General features: G+C 28.8%; 1 protein-coding gene across 1 annotated transcript in view; it reads left to right on the top strand.

The window, feature by feature from the left end:
- Positions 1–4892: 4892 nt before the first annotated feature.
- Positions 4893–24402, top strand: part of LOC123295414 (glycosyltransferase 25 family member) — a 38784-nt gene continuing 19274 nt past the window's right edge. Inside the window, exons 1-3 of the mRNA XM_044876758.1 lie at positions 4893–5005; positions 5427–5655; positions 6547–7199. Coding sequence (XP_044732693.1) covers positions 5542–5655; positions 6547–7199 — 767 coding nt within the window. The 5' untranslated portion in view covers positions 4893–5005; positions 5427–5541. The remainder of the gene's footprint in view (positions 5006–5426; positions 5656–6546; positions 7200–24402) is intronic.

The following is a 24402-nucleotide window of genomic DNA, read 5'->3' as shown; positions in this document are numbered from 1 at the left end:
ATCTGGAAGGCATCTCTGCCTCCATGTGACAAAATGTACATTTAAAGACGGTATTTCAAGCTACTTTAGTAAAGAGATTCCAGTTTAGAAAATAAAATATTTGAAATCATTGTTTAAAATATTTATATTTTTATCAAAATACCAGCTGACCCGGCGAACTTACGGCCTAACAGTCGATTCTTTATTTACTTTTTTGTAATACTTCTGCTATCCGGGACACCGGGTCAGGTAGTTAGATAAAAAAAAATATTAAAGTTCAAATTGACTTTTAATTATTATTACGAATCTTCTGTATGGGAATATAGAAAAGTGTTGTTTTTAGAAAATTTTTAAAATTTTTCTCTCCGTAAGAACCATCTCCGTAAGAAAAAAAAGAATTACCGAAATCGGTTCAGCTGCTCTCGAGATTTGCTCTTAGCAACACATTCAGCTATTCATTTTTATATTATAGATTGTAGTATGACTTTGTTTTAAATTTTTTTTTACAAATACTAACACATTTATTTAAACGACTAGTACATTCGATAACAAAATAGATAATTGTATTTACATAATATCAGAAGTTATATACATATACAGAACTATATTTTTTCATCGCCTTGGGTCATCGAGTTTCTATTTAATATATTAATCTTCAACTTTAAGGATTCCGTATTTCTAATTTAATAATAATAAGTCTTAAATTAAAACTCTTTTAATATTATTTTATACGTTTCTTAGTTCGTTATTTTATGATATTTCTCTGTTATGTACATTTTCACTTATCGAAGGTATGAAGTCGGACTTCGTCCTCTACGCATCTGGTAGTTAAGACGTTAAACAATGAATTTTTCTTCAAAAGCAGAAAAATAGATCACGATTGTGGCTAACATCTCAGTAGATTGTAGGTATTAAAAAATACTTGGTTTCAGATCAATGTAAGTGCTCTCTCACTCTTTCGATTGAAAATGAAAGATTCAGGATAGACGCATAACGCTCTGTCTTTTCACTTTGTTAAACTCTCAGGCTCACACAGATTGAATACAAATGATACAATCATGGAGTTACCTAGCTTTTAGCTCATGGTGAGGGGGGAAACCAGAAATTTTTGGACTATAACTTTTATAAATTAAACTGTATTTTGACATAAATACATACTTAGCCAACAAAATCTATGACAAGTCAACGTCCAGAACTCCCCCTCGGCACGCCCATGGACACAATGTGCAGTCTCTAATGCAAAGTCCAAAGGTTAAAGTCTTTATACTTAAAGTATGACAATAAATAAAAGTAAAAAACAAACACTGGAAATAATAAACTTTTCTCGGATGAATTTCAATGCCCTGTTTTTGTGAGTGGGATTCTGATCATATAAAAGAATCTCTATGATTTATTTTCTAAACTTTCCTCATTTAGGTGCATTCCGCACACATCTTATGAAACGACGATTCTAACTTGATATTAGATTTTATTTCTTAGAAGTTTATGTAATTAATGAAGATAAATGCAACATATATGTACAATTTAGTATTAATAATATTTGTGATATAATACAATAAAAACGTTTACTATTAATAAAAATAATTGTTATAATATTTACTTATTAATAAATAATAACTTCCTTTGAAGTCATTTACAAGAAATTTACAAACTTAAAAAAAAAGTTTTAGGTTTTGTAAGGAAAATTAATTTTATATTCAATTAAGGTAGTACGACCGCCAAGGCAGGTTTATACATATGGTTGAAATTATTTGTACCTTATTTTCAACTTTGATGATGAATTTTGTTATAACTTCATGAATGTAGACGAAAAATACGAATACAATTTTTCGATATCTGCTTTGGTTTTCGAAATATCGAAAGCTAAATAATTAAACAAAATTTTCAATTTTCGACACTTTGAAAATTATCCCAGATATCGAAAAATGTTATTCTTACTTTTCGTCTTACATTGTCAAGTTGTCAAATAATTCATCACCAAAAATGAAAATATATACTTTTTTAGATTTATGTCCCCACTACCATGCTCATATACATCCTTAATTATTTGAACACAACGGTTTTTTTAATTTTCGATAATTTATTAAGGTTTTAACTTTAATTTAAATAATTTTTTTTATATTTTATTTCCACCGACTAGTTTTGGAGAAATCTATGAAAACATACCATCCATCTGCCGTTTTCCCAAGACTAATGATAAATATGCCTACTTTTGAAGTCATTTATTTATTTAAATAATCGGGCAACTCCCCCTAAAATTTTTAGAATTTATTTAGACTTAGTCCAACTTCATATACAAAAAAATCAAGCCTTTTATCAAAAATTGCCCTGGCGCTCGTACATTATTAATATAGTCTGTAGAATTTTTCTCTCTCATAAAGCTGCTGCAGCAGAACTTATAATTATTACTGTTGTAGATAAATTTCTAGATGTTTACTTTTCATTTGAGCTGAATTAATTAAGGCCCAGATCTCACAATACGTCAAACGTACATTTTTCTTAATTAAATTACCTATCTATTCAAGGTTGCATCAGTCTGCAAAATAAATCCAGCGATTCTCATAATTCCATTTAATATAAAATATAGGCAATATTATAACATAGATGGTAAAACTTTTGTGTACAAACCTACAATATTTGGATAATTTGTATAGACGAAAACATTTTATTATTTTTTCACGCCTAATTATTATCATTAGATGACAAGGTGGGTAAAAAAGTTGCCACTCTTTGAAAACATTATGGGCTTAGTCTGTTATAAACATTGGAAAAATGCTTACCAACTTTATTTAAATAGTTAACTAATAATGAATAATAAATATGATATAACAGCCTCATGTAATAACTATTGTATGAAGTTAAATAAATATTTTTGCGAGGTGGCGCCTATTTTGTTTCTGAACTAAGCAAGTACAAGACAATAACCTTAACATCTAGTCTATAAGACAATAAATTGTGTAAAGAATCTGTTAATAAAAATATTTAAAAACCAAATTTGGCGGTTCATTTCAATGAGGACTATTCTATAAATAAGACATTTGAAATGCATTCAAATGTTTCTTTTTCAAGTTATTGTTTGTTTAAATTGTGTATGAATAAAGAATTTAATTTGATAATTTAATTCATTTTATTAATGTCCTTGTTAAATTTTCATTTCACTCTTAATTAAGTATAATGGACTTATAAGTTGAAATTATGGATAATTTTTAAGTTATTTTAAATCGATATTTAATTTAATAGCTTATTAAAATAATTCATTCTTGCATCTTCAATCGAACACACGCAAGAAAAATTTTGTTTCGGAAGTATAATACACACAATAAGAACATCAGATTACTAATCTAATTATGTTGGATTTACTTTTTTGACATAAAAGTTTTGGAAAAGACATTGACTGGGTGAATATTATTTAGTATCTTAAAGTCAAATTACTAAAAAACGAACAGTTTAAAAAAAAATTATAGTTGATTAAGTAAAGAAATCAAGAGGTCAAGCATTAGCAAGTTTTAAGTTGTATACATATTTTTTTTGAGACCGGTGGTTGATGTTCACAATCAGTACTGTAGGCATAGAGCAGGGATCGGCAACCTATGGCAATCAAATCGGCAAATAAAATATCAAAGGCATTGATATTTTTCGTCAAGTACAAGAGTTTACAAATTTTAAAAAAGGGCAAGTATTGGATTTAAAAAGTAAATATTGTTTTCCATAACAACTGACGGTGCTCCATGAATGAGAGGAAAAACTGTTGGATTTGTAAAACTAATGGAAAATGAACTTCGCCGTTCACTTTTATCGTTTCATTGTATCATACATGACAAAATTTATTTGCAAAGGCATCTGCACAACAACTTAAGGATGTAATGAGAAAAGTTGTTAAAATCGTACACATGATGATAGCGCGATCAGCATTAATACACAGGCGCTTTAAAGCTTTTTTGGAGGAAATTGAATCGAAATATGGAGATTTGTTATTACATTCTGAAATACGATGGCTAAGTCGGGGCAAAGTTCTTAATAGATTTGTAGAGTGTTTTGATGATATACAAATATTTCTTCACGAAATCGGTGAAAATGATCTCGAACTCAATGATAAACAATGGTTTTTAAGACTTTTGTTCTTAACAGACATAATGAACCATTATAATGATTTCAATGTACGACTCCAAGGAAATAACCACACAATTTTGAAAATGTATGAAGAATGGAAGAGTTTTACTTCAAAATTGATATTATTTTAAACTGACATAAAAACTAAAAAATATAATATCTCTGACCCAAACGTCTCTTTAATACTCGCATTTTGGTTGATTTTGACCCGCGGCCAAAAAAGGTTGTCGACCCCTAGCATAGAGCATAGATCTTGGACATGGACAAAACCCAAGAGGAAAAAGTATTCGAAAATTTTATGAAAATGGTCAGAGTACGCTATTAGAGTAATATTTCCAAGTTCTATTCCAACATACTCCCTTTTATGTAACAATAAAAATAAATTGCTCAATTAAATTAGAATTTACTATGTTTTATTTTACAATAATCAAATCAAGCGTACCTTATGGGCCATTCTTTACTTTACATTTGTTAACAATAAGTAGGCAAAAACTTATCTAGAATAAAAATAATCACCGCTTTATTTTAAACTACACTCAATTCAAATCAGTCGCAAACACCCATACAAGTATAAAAAATTCTAACCTCAAATTTCAAACCACACATAAATACAAAAACATATCAACAAAAAAAACTGTGATAAAATAATTACATTTCGGTGTAATGTGCCACGAAACAAAATGTTTATTATTCGAATTACGGATCGTAAATTTATAAATTTTCTTCAATTATTTACTATATTATTATTTTCACCGATATTAAATTGTAACATAAACGATAATAAAAATGTAAATTATGAAAATAAATATCCTACTGTCACAATAGCTATTTTAGCGCGAAATAAAGCTCATACTTTACCTTATTTTTTAACATTGTTGCAAAATCTTCATTATCCAAAAGGTAGAATTGCATTATGGTTAGTATTCATTGTTGTTTATTTATTTATTTGTTTACCTGTACGTTGACCTGTGATTTAAAAGGGTTATTTTTGGCTATCAGTGATTGGTTGTTTCAAATATTGCATTTTTTTTATTTTTACCTCTATATACGGTCAATTACGGAGTTTAATAATAAAAGAAATAAAATTAATTTTCGATTGTATTCGATTAATTTTTGAACCTTCCCTTATGCTTAAAAAAATGATTTTTGGATTTTTATTTATGTGCGAATGGATAGATATTTGTAAAGAAGTTTTCTCAAAAATGATATATATCTTCGCTTTCTTTTTTTCTTTTCGAGAAACTTAGATTAATCATATTCAGATGAAAATTTTAGCGTTTCTCCAAATTTTATTAGGTTTTTGATTACCTATTAACGGATTTTCATTATATTTAAAGGATTCGTAGCGATTATAATGAGGACAATACAATATCTATACTCAAAAAATGGTTGAATACGGTTGAAAATGAGTATCATTCAATTGATGTGGATTTCAATGAAGATTCAATCAAAATGGATGATGAAAATGGTCCAGCACATTGGAGTTCATCACGTTTTAACCATGTTATTACTTTGCGAGAAGAAGCTCTTAATTATGCTCGCCGAATATGGTCGGATTATATTCTGGTAATTTTTTAAACATTTTTGCCTGTCTATATGTTGAGAAATTCAGAGTTACTATGACTTTTTTATGAGTTTCTAAGACTTCTTTTTTCAAATATTTTTCCACCAGGGTTGTCAAATATGTTTTTGAAGCAAATGTTAGTACTAAATTGTAGGTAACATATAAATGAGGTTTCGAGATATTTTTATACCATGCATATATGAAATATACATAGTATATTAAGTTTAGTCCCAAGTTTGTAACGCTTAAAAATATTGATGCTACGAAAAAAATTTTAGAATAGGTGTTCATAAAATCACCTAATTAGTCCATTTCCGCCCGTATGTCTGTCTGTTGTCTGTCGTCTGTCCGTCTGTCATCACGATTACTCAAAAACTAAAAGAGATATCAAGCTAAAATTTTTATAGTGTGCTCAGGGCGAAAAAAGTGAGGTCGAGTTCGTAAATGAGCAACATAGGTCAATTGGGTCTTCCATCTTCTAAACCGTTAGTGATAGAACAAATGATTAAATGTAAAAAATATTCCTAATAAAAAAATAAACAACTTTTGTTTGAAACATTTTCTTGTGAACATCACTGTTTACCCACGAGGGCGCTAATTAGGTGCAAATTTTATAGTATGTATTAATATGGGAATATCAGTTATGTGTGTGTGGCTATTTAAGAGTGGATATCTTTCTTTATTTACGTGACCTAAAAAAACAAACGATTGCGCCATCAAAACTGTCTATACATGGTATTTCAACAATTAACTCAGTCAATTGTTTTTAGTAGTTAACCGTATAAATAAAAGACGTAAATAAATCATTCCGAAGTGTAGAAAAAGGTTCTTTTTTAGAAAAACCTTAATTTACATTTTCTTTTTTAAAGAAGCTATTTTTTTTTTATTTCCAGATGAGTGATTGTGACGTATTTCTAACAAATCCAAACACTTTAATCAACTTGATTGAACAAAATCACGTAGTGACAGCACCTGTACTCAAATCTGATGGACTTTATTCAAACTTTTGGTGTGGTATGACCAATGAATATTATTACGAACGTACTGAAAGTTATAAACCAATATTAAATCGTGAACAAATCGGATGTTTTAACGTTCCAATGGTACATTCCTGCGTACTAATTAACTTACGCCTAAAAATAACCGATCAATTAACATTTATCTCTGATAAAATAGAAAATTATGACGGACCAAAAGATGATATTATAACATTTGCAATATCCGCAAATAAATCGAATATTCCAATGCATATATGTAATTTGGAACATTATGGTTACGTAATGATTCCATTGGAACAGAATGACGAATTAAAATTAGATATACAACAGTTAATTAATTTAAAATTAGAAATATTAAATAACGGACCGCCATTGTACTATAGTGAAATATTTAATAGTGATGTTATATTGCCAGTGAAAGATAAATTAGGATTTTCGGAAGTTTTTATGATCAATTTAGTACGTCGTCCGGAACGACGACGGCGTATGAACTTGTGTTTTGATGAGCTCAGTTTAAATGTTACTATGGTTGATGCTGTTGATGGAAGGTGAGTTTTTTATCTTTATATATATACCGTTGTAGATAGTTTTAAAAATTAGCGCCTCCCGTAATAAAAATCTATCAATAAAGACCTTTAGTTTCAAGTTCTCTGTTTCTACGAACCTGTAAAATCGCGTTGATTGTTCGGGAAAGTTTATAAATCACCAAAATATATCGTTACTGACATACTTGCTCTATTTTGAACCTGTGTTCAAATTGATCAAATAGCTTAAAAGTGAAAAGTGCCCCTTTTGAAGTTAAGCCTGTCTATCATTACTACTTTACTAGATATATCGTCACTTTGAATGTTTCCCGACCAGATATTGAAGTGATTTAAGATATTGATGGTTCTAACAGTTGAATTCAACTAATTCGTCCTACATGGAAGAAATGAGTTTTTCGATATTCCAGACACTGTAAATCTTGGAAATAAATATATAGTTGGCCAAGTATATATTTATGTAATGGGGGTAGGGATACGGAGAACAATGTTAAATAAGGGTTAAAGTAAAAAATAACAGTTCTAAAATTGACCAAAATGGGGCTTGTGTAGCAGGTGTGAACTTCATTATCTTTCTTTAACAACTTGTTTAGATCTTTATTTTACTCTTATGACTTTGAGCACTTCTTTTAAAGCTTACATTTTTCCTACCGCAGAGCCATCCTTATTTGCTGCTTTTCGATGGACACTTTTTATACAAAGAGATAGTTCTCCTAATCTTCACCCTCCATAATTTATGTACAACTATTATACTTGTATAGTACTCTATATGGTGCAATAGATGGCATTCATAGTCTACGCTATAACGCTATCCAGGAACCACACAATAACATATTGTGTGATTCCTGGTTAAAAACACGTTAAAGTGGTATAGCAGAATAAAAAATTTTAACTATTATTATAAATTAAAATTTATTTAAGATATCATAGTTCTCTTAATTAAGATGAAAAAATTTATGAAACGTTCGACTTACCAAAAATTGTTTCAAACGAAATGAGTTTTTTAAAGAACAACTTTCTAGTTTAAAGTGTTCGTCTAATGTTTGCCACTTATGCATTAGAGTTAGGTTTAACTTGAACGTGAAAATTTAGATCGAATTTAATATCATTTTCCTCGATTTAACATATTTTTCGAGTTTTACGTTAAAAAAACCCCTGTGTATATAAGTAAGGGACAATAAATTTAGGGAAATATATATTTCCATTCTTTCTTATTTGAGGTGTATTTACTATTAAAAAATATTTTTTAAATGTCGTTGATTATTTTATATTTTTGTTATTAAAAATAATTAAAATTTTACACGTGTGTTTGTTTACTCAAAATACCAGTAATATATAATTACAAATTTTACGAAAGTTGTTAATGCTTAGTACCAAACTACCAGACAAATTAATTCATATAGATTAATTTTTTTTTATTTCTTAAAAATATCTATTTTGTTCAACTCATAAATATTATAAATTATTTCATATATTATTAATCTAGCAAATATTTTTCTGCCCTTCCCTTATCTTTCTTATTCCTTTATCAAATTCCATGATTCACTCCTCATTTTCAAGCTTCTTATGTCTATGTTCGACGAAAAATATTCTCTAAAATGATCTAAAAATGTAGGGCTTAGGAAAAAACACGCTTAGATAAATAAATAAATAATTTGATCGAAAATATCATTTTAAATAAAAAGTTTACTAGGCAAACATGTTATTTTTTACAGATGCTCTCCTAATACTCTAGACATTTAATACTTAAATCATTATTAGACAACCTTTGTTAGTTTTTACAGATGCTCACATGTTCTCCTAATATTAATTTAAGGAGCTTTGACTTTTGCATCACTTTTCTATTAAATATGCTTGTATTGCTTTTGACTACGGGCACATGGTAGCCACGAGTTACGGTAACTACGGGAGCGAGCTAGTAAACACATTTTATGAGAAAAATTATACAATAGATTGAAAAAAATTAATACTGATTTGACTAGATCACTAGAGCGAAATGACTTTGATATTGCTTTACTACCTTAACGATAATATATGACAAAACATGTGAACAGAAATACGTTTTTCTCTGAGATTATGATTGTGATTGAAAGAAAAAATATTTTGTGATTTGATTTGTTTCATGATTGGTTGGGTTGCCTTATGTTATATTATCTTTTTTTGATAGCTTAATATAGAATGATCTTCATATAGATATAATTTTATTCTTCAAGCGCGGTTCTAGAAAGTGACAAAAAATGTAAGAAAAACGAAGTCATCCAATTTGGATTCAAGAAAGTTAAAAATCGAGTTTTTTTGTATAGTATATAAGTGTTTTTCAAAAATACTTCAGAGTCTGCTCAAATAAAAATAACATTTCGTGTGTAAGAGTGGCTATCTTTCTTTACTTACATGATAAAAGGTTTATGGTATCACAATGGGCTCTATAGCCTAAGTGTGTCCTTTGTGGACAGTCAATATAACCTAACCTAACCTAATCTACATGATAAAATTCATTTTATAGAGTAATTTTTACCTAAAAATACAAAATTCGGGTTTTTTTATCTGTTTTTATCAGACTTTTGGTCTGAAGTGGTTATGGCTTTATCAGCCTATATGTATATGCATGTCTGTTCCTTTCTGAAACTCTGAGACCAAACGTGCGGGTCGATTTTGAAAGTCGACGAACTATGTCAAGTTGGCTATCATTGAATAGCAATTAAATAGACAAATCGATTGACGTAAAAATCATTGAAATCGGTCCACGCGTTTGGGACTTACATACATACACAGCCTTGAAAGTCGACGAACTATGTTGAGTGGGATATCATTGAATATTCATTTGAAAATCCTAACTTTAAAGGGTAAATAAAAACATTAAAAAATAAATTATCCGACTGCGTAAAAAGTGAACAAACCGCGTAAGAAATGGACCTTAATTAAAAACTGAGAAGAAAAGAAACAAGCTCAGTAGTCTACATAGCAACTTTAACAGACGGAGGCCATTAAAAACCTAGACTGGCTCAAATCTTCCCAACAATGTGTTCCGACTGTTAAATTAAATTTGTTTTTTTTATTTTCAATTTTTATTAAGGTTCATTATTACGCGGTTTGGTCCACTTTAAACGCAGTCTGGCTTTTTGATTTTTTTATTGTCGGTTGGATTTGTAATTTCTAAGATATGGACAAAATCATATGTGTGGTATACCTAATATCTCGAAGCTTTTACAAATACTACTTAAACAGAGTGTAAATAGTGTTTTTAATGAAACAAACAAGATCCTTTTATCATCAAGACATTTTATTCGATTGCATTGTTATTTTGTATGTGTAATAGTCGGAGAGCCCACGATGCTAAATATATAGTAATTCAAGCGTCCAAGCGTCTAAGAGACCCATTGAATTTTGTAGCTTAGATGGTTTTATTAAAAAACACCCTATAAAGTTTTTCAATTTAACAAATTTTCATAGGAGATGTTTAGTGGACTCCAACGGAGCTTCCATACCTTAAATTGACGATTGGAGGTGATGCAAGCTCATGGCGGATTTTTGGAAATGTAAAAAAAATCGACATGTGTAGTAACTCGAGCGTGTCAGATTTTCATATTGACTGTTCAACTTGGCCATGCTGTACTTTAATCTGACAAAAATCATTTGGAGGTTTCTTAATCTGCTTAATCTACGGATCCATCCCTCAAAATGGGTGATGAGAATGGCACAGCACCCGAAAATCCGACTAGCAGTTACTCGTCCGCTTGACTGGGTAACTTCAATTTTAAACACAAGTATTTAACATAATGAAATGTAATATACGACAATGAAATGTAATTTAAATGAAAACACTAAGAAGTTTTGACATCAAGTTCGATTCAGTTCACCCCCAAAATAACTGTATACCCCTTTTTAAGCCCGTTAAGCGATGGGTTTCAATAAAATATGAAACATATCTTCCATAAATTTTGTTAAAGAAAATTTGAATTAGATTGCGCCAAGGAATCACGGTGTCTCATATAATTTTGCCCTCGTTTTTCACCACTTTAGGGGTAGAATTTCGGATTATCTTTTCTTATCAGATGCTTAATTCATACAAAGAATACACCATCCAAGTTTCAGATCTCTACGATCAGCGCTTTAGGCTGTGCGCTGATCCGTCAGCCAGTCATTCAGGCCAAAGTGTTTGACGCGTTTGAGTTAATTCACCTATTGATTTTTTTTACTAATCTAAACGTTTGCCCTACGCGTGCGTCGCTATATTAAGGGCTAATATTTGGTGAAAGTACTTAGAAAGGTCGAAGGAACTCCTCCTATATGTGAATCTGACGCGCAAATCCACTCCTTTACTATAAGTGTCGTTTAAGTAGTAAAGTTTTCGTAAATACATTTAAACTTAACGAATCCTTTCTTTGAATAAAGATAAAAATAAATAAATTAATGTTGAATGTGTAGAAAGTAAGTACATTAAGAATGTAAACGATTATGGAATGTTTCTGACATAGTACTATTCCTCACCCACTCATTAAGGGAACTTTCTTATTTAGAATTGCAAAAAATAACACTCTTTAAACATTAAATAAAAATATAATTATTATATTTATTAATATGAGTACTTTTGGATAATATTGTATCTAGTCGCAGAAGCATTGAAGTTCAAAAAATTTGAATAGTAAGACGGATTTTAATGCGGTTTTCTGTATTCGATTCGTTAGAGCGTCAGTAAATTTTGTGACCGAAATTGATTTATAAGAAATTAAACATATGCAATTTGCAAAAATGAATGCATATCGTGGACTGTGACAAAATGGACGGAAAAACTTCTGAAAGCAGCGCGGCGGGGAAAGCAGTTTTTTTATTAGCAAATTGAGTGTATTTACTGTACATTTAATTTTTGCTGAGACCTTAATTTTTTCGTATGGGACTGAGGTGGGAAAGAGTATAGAGAAGAGCAATGAATCTTTAGTCTTTTTCTGTGTATTTTTCTTCAAGATGGATTGTGCCATTGCACTCCCTTGCACCCCCTTCTGGAGCGCATGTACACTCACTGTCAAAAAAAGTGCCACAGTTAAAACATTCTAAGCGTACTCATCATATGTTATGTTATAATAGTAACACTTAGAATGTTTTAAAACGAGCATTTTTTGTGACATTGAGATACGTACATGTGATAATATATACAGGAAAACATGCTATTACGAATAAAATTGTAAATGCCTGTTTTAAACTAAAAGAGGAAAAAGATAAAGTAGAGAAAAGTTTGATCTTGGTGTATTTATGAACATATTCACACACAAAACTACTTTATTTATTATATGTATGTGAAAATGATATTTAAAAGTTTTAAAACGCGGTAAAGTGTTGTTCACACTTTTCAGGGATACCCGTCTCTATACAGGGTGTTCTGTTATTGACTGCAGATCGTTGGCCTACAGAATAAGCTCATAAAGACGAAGGAAAAAGTTATTTATCAATTTTGGATCTGAGCCCTAATATGGGCGCTACAGGTATGACAAAAATTGATAAATTTGTTCATTCACTGACTATCATTCGATAACCAGTAGGCAATGATAATCAGTAGATATTAGTAAATTTCATTTAATAATACTAAACTAAGGAAGGGATTTTTAAAAAGTATAAAATTATTTAATTGATTTTGGTCAAATCCCACTTTTTAATTTAATATAAATTTTCAAAATAATATAATCCAATTAAATCATTTTATACTTTTTAAAAATCCCTTCCTTAGTTTAGTATTATGTATTAAATGAAATCTACTAATATCTACTGATTATCATTGCCTACTGGTTATCGAATGATAGTCAGTGAATGAACAAATTTATCAATTTTTGTCATACCTGTAGCAGCCAAATTAGGGCTCAGATCCAAAATTGGTAAATAACTTTTTCGTTCGTCTTTTTGAGCTTATTCTGGAGGTCAACGATTTGCAGTCAATAACAAAGCACTCTGTATGTGCGTACATGTGATAATATATGCATGAAAACATGATTATGAATAAAATTGTAAAGTATGTTTTAAACTAAAAGATGAAAAACATAAAGTATAGAGAAAAGTTTGATGTTGGTTTATTTATGACCATATTCACACACAAAACTATTTTTAACCGACTTCAAAAAAAGTAAGAGGTTCTCAATTCGACTGTATTTTTTTGTTAATGTTAGTTACCTCAGAATTTTAGACGGGGTGAATCGATTTTAATGATTCTTTTTTTATTTGAAAGGTGGTGCTTTTCGTGTGGTTCTATTTCAATTTGGTCGAGTTCTGACAATGATATCTATGAGAAAACCATATAAGTCTTAAATTTGCATTAAGGTAGTACCTACACGAAAGTGATATTCCAAGAATTTCTCAAAACTCAGAATATAAAATATTTAATTCATAATACACTTGCTGTTAAAATTAGAAGATGATTTACCATGCCATACATGAGATATTAGCAATTAAAAGTGACGCAATTTGTACGTGTACATGGGAGAAGTGTATAAAAATACACAAATTTACAAATATTATATTTATTTACCAATGAATGACGTCCACCATCTCTATGAAAAACTAATATAATGTAGAATACTATATTTAGAAAATATATAAATAAAAATAAAAATTATTTACCATATAGTTTCGATAAAAAACTTAAATAAATAACTCGTTTTAGCGATGATTTTTGTGGAAAAGATATGAAGACTAATGTTAAAGGCATATGTCATAGTGTGTGTGCTTATATGTATACTAGAAACAGTAGTGAGGAACTACAGTCTTTTGAAAATAATATATGGTATATGTATAATAGTCATAGCACAGTTAATGCACTGAATGATAGTATTAGTCCAAAACTTTTTGACTGGACGGTCGCGGAGGAACTACCTTAAGTATGTACGCGAATGGACGAATAAATCAATATCACGCCAACCGATTTCGATTATTCTTTTTTAGTGACAAATTAGATAGTGTACTTCAGATTTACTCACAAAATAAATAAAAAAAACCGACTTCAAAACAAAAACTATTCCAAAACAAAAATAACAAAAATACTAAAGAGTAACAAAATAACGATAATATAATATAGTTACAATTATTGTTATTTTTGAAGTCGGTGTCAGCCAAGTTAATGTAACTGTTTTGTCGTAGTTGTTTTCTTGGCTGACACCGACTCCAAGAATAACAATAATTGTAACTATATTATATTATCGTTATTTTTTTTACTTTTTAGTGCATATTAATTTGTTTTGTAGTAGTTTTTTTTTGAAGTCGGTTTTTTTTTTGTTAAAAGTTTTTTATATTTATGTGAAAATAATATATAAAGGAATATTTAAAAGTTTTTATTTACATAGTTGATTTTCATGTTAATATGATATTCATATAAAATTTCACTATAAAGACCTACAACAACAGGAGCTTAACCATTTGAAAAATGTAATTAAATTTTCAATTTTATTGCAAGCTTTTATTTAGCTTCAATTGTTTGATTATAAAATTTTACACAATTTACATGTTAAGTTTGTTTGAGGCGTACAATAGAAGAAATACCATTCACTTAAAATTTTGAGATAGGGAATAATCCTGATGTTGAATTGGCCATATTACTCATAAAAATGTAAAACTAGACTTCATACCATGACAAAATTTGAAAATGAAATTAAAATTGATTAAAAAACAAAGAAGCTATAAGCAATCGAAGATTGCATTCAAAGGTTGCTCATATCCTTTTATCAAAACAAAATTTTATATGTAATCTCTATAGCGATACCCACGTATGCTGTTATTAGTGGGTATCTTCCTCTTTGTTTAATTAGGAATTTTAAACGTTCATATATTGCATAGGTACTAGTATAGATTTTTAAAAACCATCTTCACTTTTCTATTCTTGAAGTGAGAATTCTCATTTTCAATCTGAAGAGATAAAAATAATTTTGTCCGATTCCCTAATTAAATTGTAGCTAAACTAAGACCGATTTTAGCAAATCCAGAAACTTATTATGCAAATTTTAAAATTTCGGTTTATTCTATTTTGGTTTTTGAGTTATGAGTAGTCTCGGTCATACACTTAAACATGTTAAGAAGTCACAATTAAACTTTTAAAAAGATTTTCTGAAAATTGTGTAACTTTTTTCGAAAATAAATTAATCTTTAATTAACATAAATTCTTACAGGAAAGCCACAATTTTTAGGCTTTCTTTCTTTTAGGGTTTCTTTCTTTCTTTTTCTTATGCTTATTTTCTGAGTAACTTTAATTTTCAGATAATATTTAAAAAAATTGTGACTTCTTAACATGTTTAAGAACCATTTCTCAAATTTTTTTAGCTAATGGTGTTGCTTTCCTGTAACGTGATTTTTTTCTCCACAACCTTAATTTCAAAATATGAATGATAGGGAAGAGTGTTGTACCAGGGATTAAAATTTTGGTATACCTTGGTATATATTTCATATATACAGAGTATACAAATTGGTATAACAAGATACCCGCCAAGTACCTAGTGGGTTAGGTAGAATGTGAATTAAAACAAACAAGTGGAACATACAATTGACTGAGTTAATTGTTGAAATACCATGTATAGACAATGTTGATCGCATTACACATATACCTATACATGTCACACATACATAACTGATAATACCATATTAATACATACTATAAAATTTGCATCTAATGTGCCCTCGTGAGTAAACAATGATGTTTACAAAAAAATGTTTCAAACAAAAGTTGTTTATTTTTTTTATAAGGAACATTTTAAACTTTTGTTCTATCTCTAACGGCTTACAAAATGGGTCCTACGGACCCAAGAACCAATTTACCTATGTTGCTCATTTACGAAATCGACCTCACTTTTTACGTCCTGAGAACGCTTGATATCTTTTTTTTATTTCAGTTTGATATCATTTTCGTTTTTGAGTTATCGTGTTCACAGACGGACATACGGACGGACGTACAACCGAAAATGGACTAATTATTTGATTCTGTTAACACCTATACCAAACTTTTTTTCGTAGCATCAATATTTGTAAACGTAACAAACTTGGGACTAAACTTAATATACTATGTATATTTCATATATGAATACATGGTATAACTATGTATATTTCATATATGAATACATGGTATAAAAACACTATAAGAAACTTGTCAATAAATGAACAATGATTATGTAATAAGGAACTGCAGTGTTCAGGGGTTTTCATTGCAAGAATCTTTCAATGGGTTATTAAAAAAGAAAAAACCGCTGAGTGCTATTAAATCAGAGGGTTGGAAATTAAAGAAAGGGTTTGAAAAAGCACCTCTTTTGGTTTTTTTTCAAATATCCCATAAACTAAGGAAAGTTTCAAGACATTTTACATAAAATTTTTTAAATTATTAAATTTCCTTTTAAGTGTCTTTTCAACCTGTTTTTTTTTCGCATTTCATCCCTCGTTTGCTCAATTGGTTGACGATAAAATTTCGGCTCAATCGGTTGACGAAAACTGCTTCAAAATTGAGTTGCAAGATTCCCGGACAAACATACATACATTTCAATATACATTGCAAGTTAAATACAAGCTTGTAAAAATAGTTAACGTTGAATTTTTGCCCTTGAAATCACTAGTTTTAAATCTACATCCCAGTGAAAATGGATTATTGTTGTTGATTTGCATAAATAGTATGATCAATATCGTTTCCAGATGCAAATTACATGAATCCAAGTGTTTTACAACAAAAAGGATTATAATTAATATTAATATTGGAGATAATATGGATAATTAGTACGATGATGTAATATTAAACCAATTTAATTATGTGTGATTATGTGTGGCAACTGACAATATATAATTAACTGGAAACGACTCATAGAATTAATAAATTGATTATTAATATCGTTCGTCATTCATTAGCGATACAAAAAATTACATGTTACGGTCAGACTCGAAGGATAGTAAAAAACGACTTTAACCGATTTTTCAGAAACTACCCTTTGGGTCAACATTTTACTGGAAATTAAATTTTATCATATATCATGGAAAATTTTTTAAAATTTTGATTTTTCATTTTTTTTTTGTATCCAAATGTAGCCAAATATACAATTGCCGCCACTAATTCTACATTCGTAAAGAAAAATAGCGTATACAACTCGCGCGGATTGCTCGTATTTTTTACTCCACTCTCGTGTGCAATTTGTAATTTACCGTGCTGGTTGTAGTCTAACATCCGAATTAGGGTCGACCTTCACCCATCTGCTTACCGAATGAATGTTATTTTTTATGAAGTGTAAAATGTTAACAAATATCCCTGTAATGGGTTGCCTAAAGAAATGCGGTCAAGACTACTTTTAGTGAAAATATCAAGAGTAAAATCTTTTGAAATTTTTCTCTTACTTGCATATCTAACGAATTTTGGTCATAAAAGTATGTAGCAGCTCAATAGTAAAAGCCATAAGAAATATGCAGCGGCTGAATTGTCGATCTTTTCATTCTCTATTATCCCATATATACAAGTTGAAAATAGTAATTACGTGCATCTGTTAATTCATTGACTCGCATATCTAAATAAAGATAATTTTGTTACAAATACGGTGGCATATGATTGGTCACAAAATATTGGTCAAAAATAATGTTTACAAGCTTTCCAAGTTTTGATATTTATATTAAAAATAGTCTTGACCATATTTTTTAAGGCAACCCGTTACAGGAATATTTGTTAATATTTTACATTTCATAAAAAATAACTTTCATTCGGTAAACAGATGGGTGAAGGTCGACCCTAATTCGGATCTTGTACTATTGCATAATATAAATATACCATGGCAGTAAATGTTATTATAATACTGTTTAATACTTTCTGTAAGTTTGTAATACGTAATTTCCTTTTAGTGAATAAAGTGTAACATCGACTATAAATCGACCATCCATGATTAAATAAACATCTATATCAAAATTTAGTTCGTAGCATACAAACTTCGAACTAAACCCTTGTACAAGTTCACCTTGATATATTTCATGTACACATGGTATAAAAACTACCATGTCATCAAATAGTATCATCCACTTTTTTGCCATTATTTAGTCTCTTATTTAGTCCTCCCTCCCTGCAACAACTTTATCTGCTCTTCTTGGACAATAACGTGGCCTTCGGCCATTCTCTTTGGTTCATAGTACTTTTCAATACTTTAATGGTAGTTTTATATCCACTCTAAGAATAATAATTACGACCAGATATGATGGAAAAGCAAACCTTTGAAAGTATTTAAATAAAAACTTTTTTAATATAATAAAATAATATTTAATTAGAAAGAAACTATACAAAAATATTCTAGAAATATAGAAAATATTTTTGTTAAACACAATTTATCGTTCACCTGTTGAAAGTTGGTAAGAAGTTTACTGATAAAAACATTTCATTTTTTCCGAATATTTATTCAATTATATTTATACAATAATAAAGAAGCTGCTTGCCAACCACTTTACCAGAAATTTTCCAACAATAAAAGAAAAAAATAAATTCAAATAATCGAAAAACCGACTGCGTTAAATAAAAATTGAAAAAAAACAAGTCCGATAGTTTACATAACCGGTAATGTATGTAAACTACCGAATTTTTTTTTTCTTTTTAGTTTTTATTTAAAGAAGTCGAGGTTTTTTATTTTTAAAATCTATTTTTTTTGTTTACATTTTTTGATTTTCAAATACCTATTCAATGAACCCCACTTAACATAGTTCATCGACTTTCACTTTCTAACTAACAATTAACTTTTGCTTAAAGCATTTTTTTGCAGTTAGCGTGTTTTTTTTTCTGATTAAATTAATTAATTACATATTTTCAAGTCGCATTTGTTTTGAAAGCTGGTGATTTTCGAAAAAGTGGATTAGATGAAAAAAGTTAGTTTTTTTATGAGGATCAACTTACCGTTTAGAATCTAAATTCGATATTCAAAATTCAAGCAACCAGAAGAATTGAGTCCAATCTGATGCCAGAATATGGTGTCCCCTATCAAACTCTGCAATTTTTATTTAATTTATTTTTTGATTGGGTAACTACAAAACTGTAGTTAACTGCGTAGTTAAACACGCAGTATAATCTCTATATATTATAAATGCGAAAGTCAGCATGTTTGTTTGTTACGCTTTCACGCTTAAACTAGCGAATGGTTTTGAATGAAACTGTACAGCAATATAACTGATATATCAGAATAACACATGAACTATAATTTATAAAGATATATATTTAAAAAAAATAAAATAAAATAAAATAAAAATTTAATTTAATTTGACATTGGAAAATACCCTTTATTACAGATTTCTGTAAAAATAGTCAATATAAAATATTTCAAGGCCATCTTCTCTGATATACTTAATGAATAATTACTATTATACATTTAAAAAAAATAATATATTTTCCCTGTGTAAAACAATCCCCACCATTATTTCGAGTGTTAAAGAAAGGGGATAAGCGGGGAAAATCTTTATCAATCTTTACTTTTAAATCCAACGAAGCGGGTAGGTATCACTCTAGTCATAAATAAATGAATAAAAATAATATAAAGTTTATGCATTCCAATTTTATTTTGTCAACACTGCATTTTCATAATGTCACGTTCTTTCCATTTTTTGTTGTTATTTTAAAGTTATATTTGAAGACGCTGCAACTGAATGGATTTTAGTATTAAAATATTGTTAGCAAAAAATTTTCGTATAGGTTAAGGTACGGCTAACGTTAACATACTTTTTGGTTTCAATCAAGGATTGAAGTTTTAGATTTTTCTGTGCAGTTTATTATCCGGAGATTTCTTCCGGAGGGAGCCGGAAGAATTTTGAACTTAAAATTGCCGAAGATCCGTTAAATAAAAAGATAATTGGATAAAATATCGATAAATTAGTTTGTTCGGCCTTGGCAAAAAGTTTCTCTCATCCAACATCCTGAAAAATGGTAATTTTGAAATTGTGTTAATAGCGTCCACCAACGCAAATATTTAATAAATTTAAAAAGTTTTAGGTACATCTGATTGTTTTCAATTAAAAATATTTTTATTTGCTATTTTGGTAGAAGAATTCTGTTGTCATTGCAAATAATGTTGAAAAACTCGATAGTATGCTTGTATTTTTTAATTTTTCACGTCAAGATTGGGTAGTTTTTATTCTCAAGATGGAACAAAAAACTATTCTTGATCGCGGTAAGCTATCTCATTCCTACGGGAATATAGTTCGTGTAGCGAGATGGTGGGTAATAGATAATTCTTCTATAGTCATTAATGTATATTTTGTAGGTGAAGTAATGAAACAACTTTTGTAAACAGAATTGAAAAAATACACGTAAACTAGGAGTCGAACCAAGATATCTGGATTTATGCCAAACGCCTTACCAACTTAATCATAGGTAATCAGAAAAAATAGACCAGGAAAAAATAGACCGAAAATTTTATAATACTTGAAATAGAGATAGGGATTGTTTTACACAGGTAAAATATATGAATAGTTTTAAATTTGGAAAAAATATAAAATAGTCATAATTCATTGAGTATATCAGAATAGATGGTCATGAATTGTATTTTAATCATTTTTACAGAAATCTTTAATTTAAGGTTCAAAATGATGTTCATAGACGGCACAATTAAATGTCAGACTAAATTTAATTTTATAAATTTTTTTTTGCTTTTTTGATTTTTGTTTAATATATCTTTATAAATTATTCCGATGTATTCCCTATATTATTGTTTCATTCAAATCCATTCATTAGTTCTTGCGTGAAAGCGTAAGAAACACACAAGAAACAAACAAACAAATCCTTTATTTATAGTATAATATAGGAATAGGTATAGACAGAGGGATGATCAATACTAATTTATTTTTTATTTTTTGTTTGTTTACTATATGTAAAATAATAAATAAATAATTAATTATTTTGTACTGTTTAGAATTGACAGGCAAGTAATATTCGCCTTTTTTAAACTTTGAGGCGCGATATCTCGGAAACGTGTTCAGACAGAAATCCCTCTGGTTACTTTTTACGTTGGTAACAGAGATTACTTATACGAATATTTAAGTCGATCATAGGCGCAAAGTATTTTGCACTCCTCAAAAAATGTTGGAGAGAACCATATAACTTCACAGCTTAGCAACAAAATTTTGCGTAGTCGTACGCTACTCCATCCTACACTATAATGACGACTGTAACTTGTATAGGATTTATATAAATCAATTTAACTTGAAACATTGTTATCTTATGTTGAACAGAAATAGAACATAATACAAATATTTTTCTTTTTTCCAAAAAGAATTTAACGTAATAAGCTGTTTTATATATATATATATATGTGAAAATATCGATCTGTTATCCCGTTGCTGATAGTTACAATGCAGGACAACCGACTTCTTATTATTCTTCAAAATGTTTCCTTATATTGTCGTATATATAATATAGTCGATTCATAAACATCGACAATTTTATTTCAGTTTTTTTAATACAACAAACAACAATAAACAAATAAATAATTAAAAAATCAAAAACCCGATTGCGTTAAATAAAATTTGAAAAGAAAAGAAAATGTGTTCAATAAAATCTGAAAGAAACAAGCGTAGTAGTTTATATGGCGGCTTAAAGAGTCTGAGATCATTATTTGAAAAATTTGATCCACTTAAGATTTTAATGGGCTCCCATTTTTTAAGTCGCTATGTATACTACTGCATTTGTTTCTTTCAGATTTTATTTAACGTATTTTCTTTTCTTTTCAGATTTTATTTAATTGCAGTCGGGTTTTTATTTTTTAATTATTTCTTTGTTATGTTGTTTAAATTGAAATAAAATTGTCGATGATTCAGAACTTCTATACGTTTTTGTAATCCTCTTTTAATTTTCTTGATTTGGCTTACCCCTATTCTACTGATAGGTTTGGTTTTTTTTAGTCACGAAGTGTCAAGTATGTATTAATTATTTAACAAAAAATGATGTCCCGCAGACTATATAATCATATTTCTGAATGCACTATAGATTTGTATTCATTCACAAGAAGTATGTATTATTTCTAGTGCGGTTCCCTAGTTAGACTTCATCAACTGAATTGGAAATTTTATAAAGGTTTGGAATTAGTATTTACGGCTATTATGAATCTTAAGAATAATATTTTCATTTCTTATTTCACAAACTAAACTTTCTATAGTTAAAAGTATCTCATTTTTTCATTTTTTGAGATAAAATTACTCAAAAAATGAAAAATAATTTTAACTGAATGAATAGATTTGCGTCTAAAATCTTGTACGAAAAGTTTTAATTTTGGAGTGAAAATTGGGCTGAATTTGTTTTCGACACAGTTTGATTTGTGAAGATTTTGAGGTATGAATTGAAGAAATTTCTCCGAGATATCATACAAAAGCTGACATCACATAAGAGGTGATATATGATCTTAGAAACTAACCGTTGAAGGAAAACGATTTTTGTATTTTTTGCTTAAAAATAACTTTAAAAAAAGAGCATGACGTGTACATTACAAAACTGTAACTTCGATGCAAGGGAATGTGGCGGAGAGGGTGGGAGGTGAAAATGGGATGAACGATCGAATATGGTGTGAAAAAATTAAAAACTGAAACTATTACATGAAAATCAGTTTAGTCGTTTAAAAGTTGTGAATTCTTTTATTGGGGGTTTATAAAATTTTATAAAATTAAAAATGTAAGAGCTCCAGGGCAATTTGGGATAAAAGGATTGGTTTTTTTTATATGAAGTTTGACTTAGTCTAAATAAATTCTAAAAATTTTAGGGGTAGTTGCCAGATTATTTAAATAAATAAATGACTTCAAAAGTAAGCATATTTAACTAGTAGTTGGAAATTAAAAAAAAAAAATATTTTAATTAAAGTTAAAACCTTAATAAATTATTGAAAATGAAAAAAAAAAACCATTGTGCCCGACTAATTAAGGATGTATAAGCATTTTATTCAAATTAAAAAAAATATTTTTTCGATTTTGATGGTGAATTATAACTTGACAATATAAGATGACAATGTAAGAATAAAATTTTTCGATAACTGGAGTAATTTTCAAATTTTTTTCGAAAATTGAAAATTTTATTTAATTATTTAGCTTTCGATATTTCGAAAACCAAGGCGAAAAATTTTATTATCATTTTTCGTCTACATTCATCAAGTTATAATAAAATTCATCTTCAAAGTTGAAAATAACGTACAAATAGTTTCAACCATAAGTATAAACTTTCCTTGGTGCTGGTACTACCTTAACTAGATTCTTCTCATCTATTTCCAAGCAACAATAATGTCCCACAGCGTACTGCAAGTTGTTTATAAATTTTGTTTATAAATTACGCATTGAATGCCACCATAAGGATACCTTTCTGGAAAGACGAATTGGAATTCTTAAAAAAGGCACTTCTGAACCAGATTACTTTTTTTTAATGATTTCTAATGCGCCTAAGCAACCGTTCTATCTATGATGTTACATTCTTTGAACAAGTGGAAGTTTGATATTTGATACAAAACCTTTTATAAAATTAATACCAACTTTTGTTATACATATAGGGTGTATTTTAAAAGGTTCGAGAAAATTTTAATGGCATTAGATAGAACTTTTCAAAATAATAATATCAAGTTCTTACGTCCATAGTACGTATACCTTATACGACATTTCGAAAACGGTTTGATATATTGTTTGATATATATACACTTGGGATAAATTGGTCACTATTAAGTCAGAGTAAGAGTGTTCAATTTAGCTAGCACTTTGCAATCCAAAGGCAACCTATTTCGTTCAGTTAGTTCGCTAGTTATTTTTTCAAAATAATTTTTCTTTATCACTATATTTTTTATTATTTTGGAGACCAATATATTTGATTCAATTTTGCAAAAATAACTCAAAAACGATCTTAATTTTTCCAAAAAAAAAAAAAAAAAATTTTATGATTCCAGCTAATTAAAAAATCAAATATTACCATTTCAAATCTTCTAAGAAATGAATTAATTACCTAAATTATTTCGATTTGGCAAATATTGTATGAGTCGAATTTATTGAATTATTTATTAAATGATGTGTGATTAATTAAAAGAATAAAAATTTCTATTGAGAAATTTTGATGACAATAAAAAAATTTTTTCCACTTTCCAAATTTTGCTGCGCTAGAAAATTTGCCACCCTAGGCACTAGCCCCACTGCCCGTAGTGTAAATTCACCGCTGTATTTGAAGTTAAAATAAGTGATTTATTTTATTTGTTTAAGGAGGGTGATTCGCCAGTAATAGAAAAAAATAAAT

Source organism: Chrysoperla carnea, chromosome 3 (assembly GCF_905475395.1).
Source record: "Chrysoperla carnea chromosome 3, inChrCarn1.1, whole genome shotgun sequence".
In the NCBI taxonomy this organism is placed as follows: Eukaryota; Metazoa; Arthropoda; class Insecta; order Neuroptera; family Chrysopidae; genus Chrysoperla; species Chrysoperla carnea.
The sequence above is the reverse complement of the archived record's forward strand: the minus strand, read 5'-3'. Positions and strand labels throughout refer to the sequence as shown.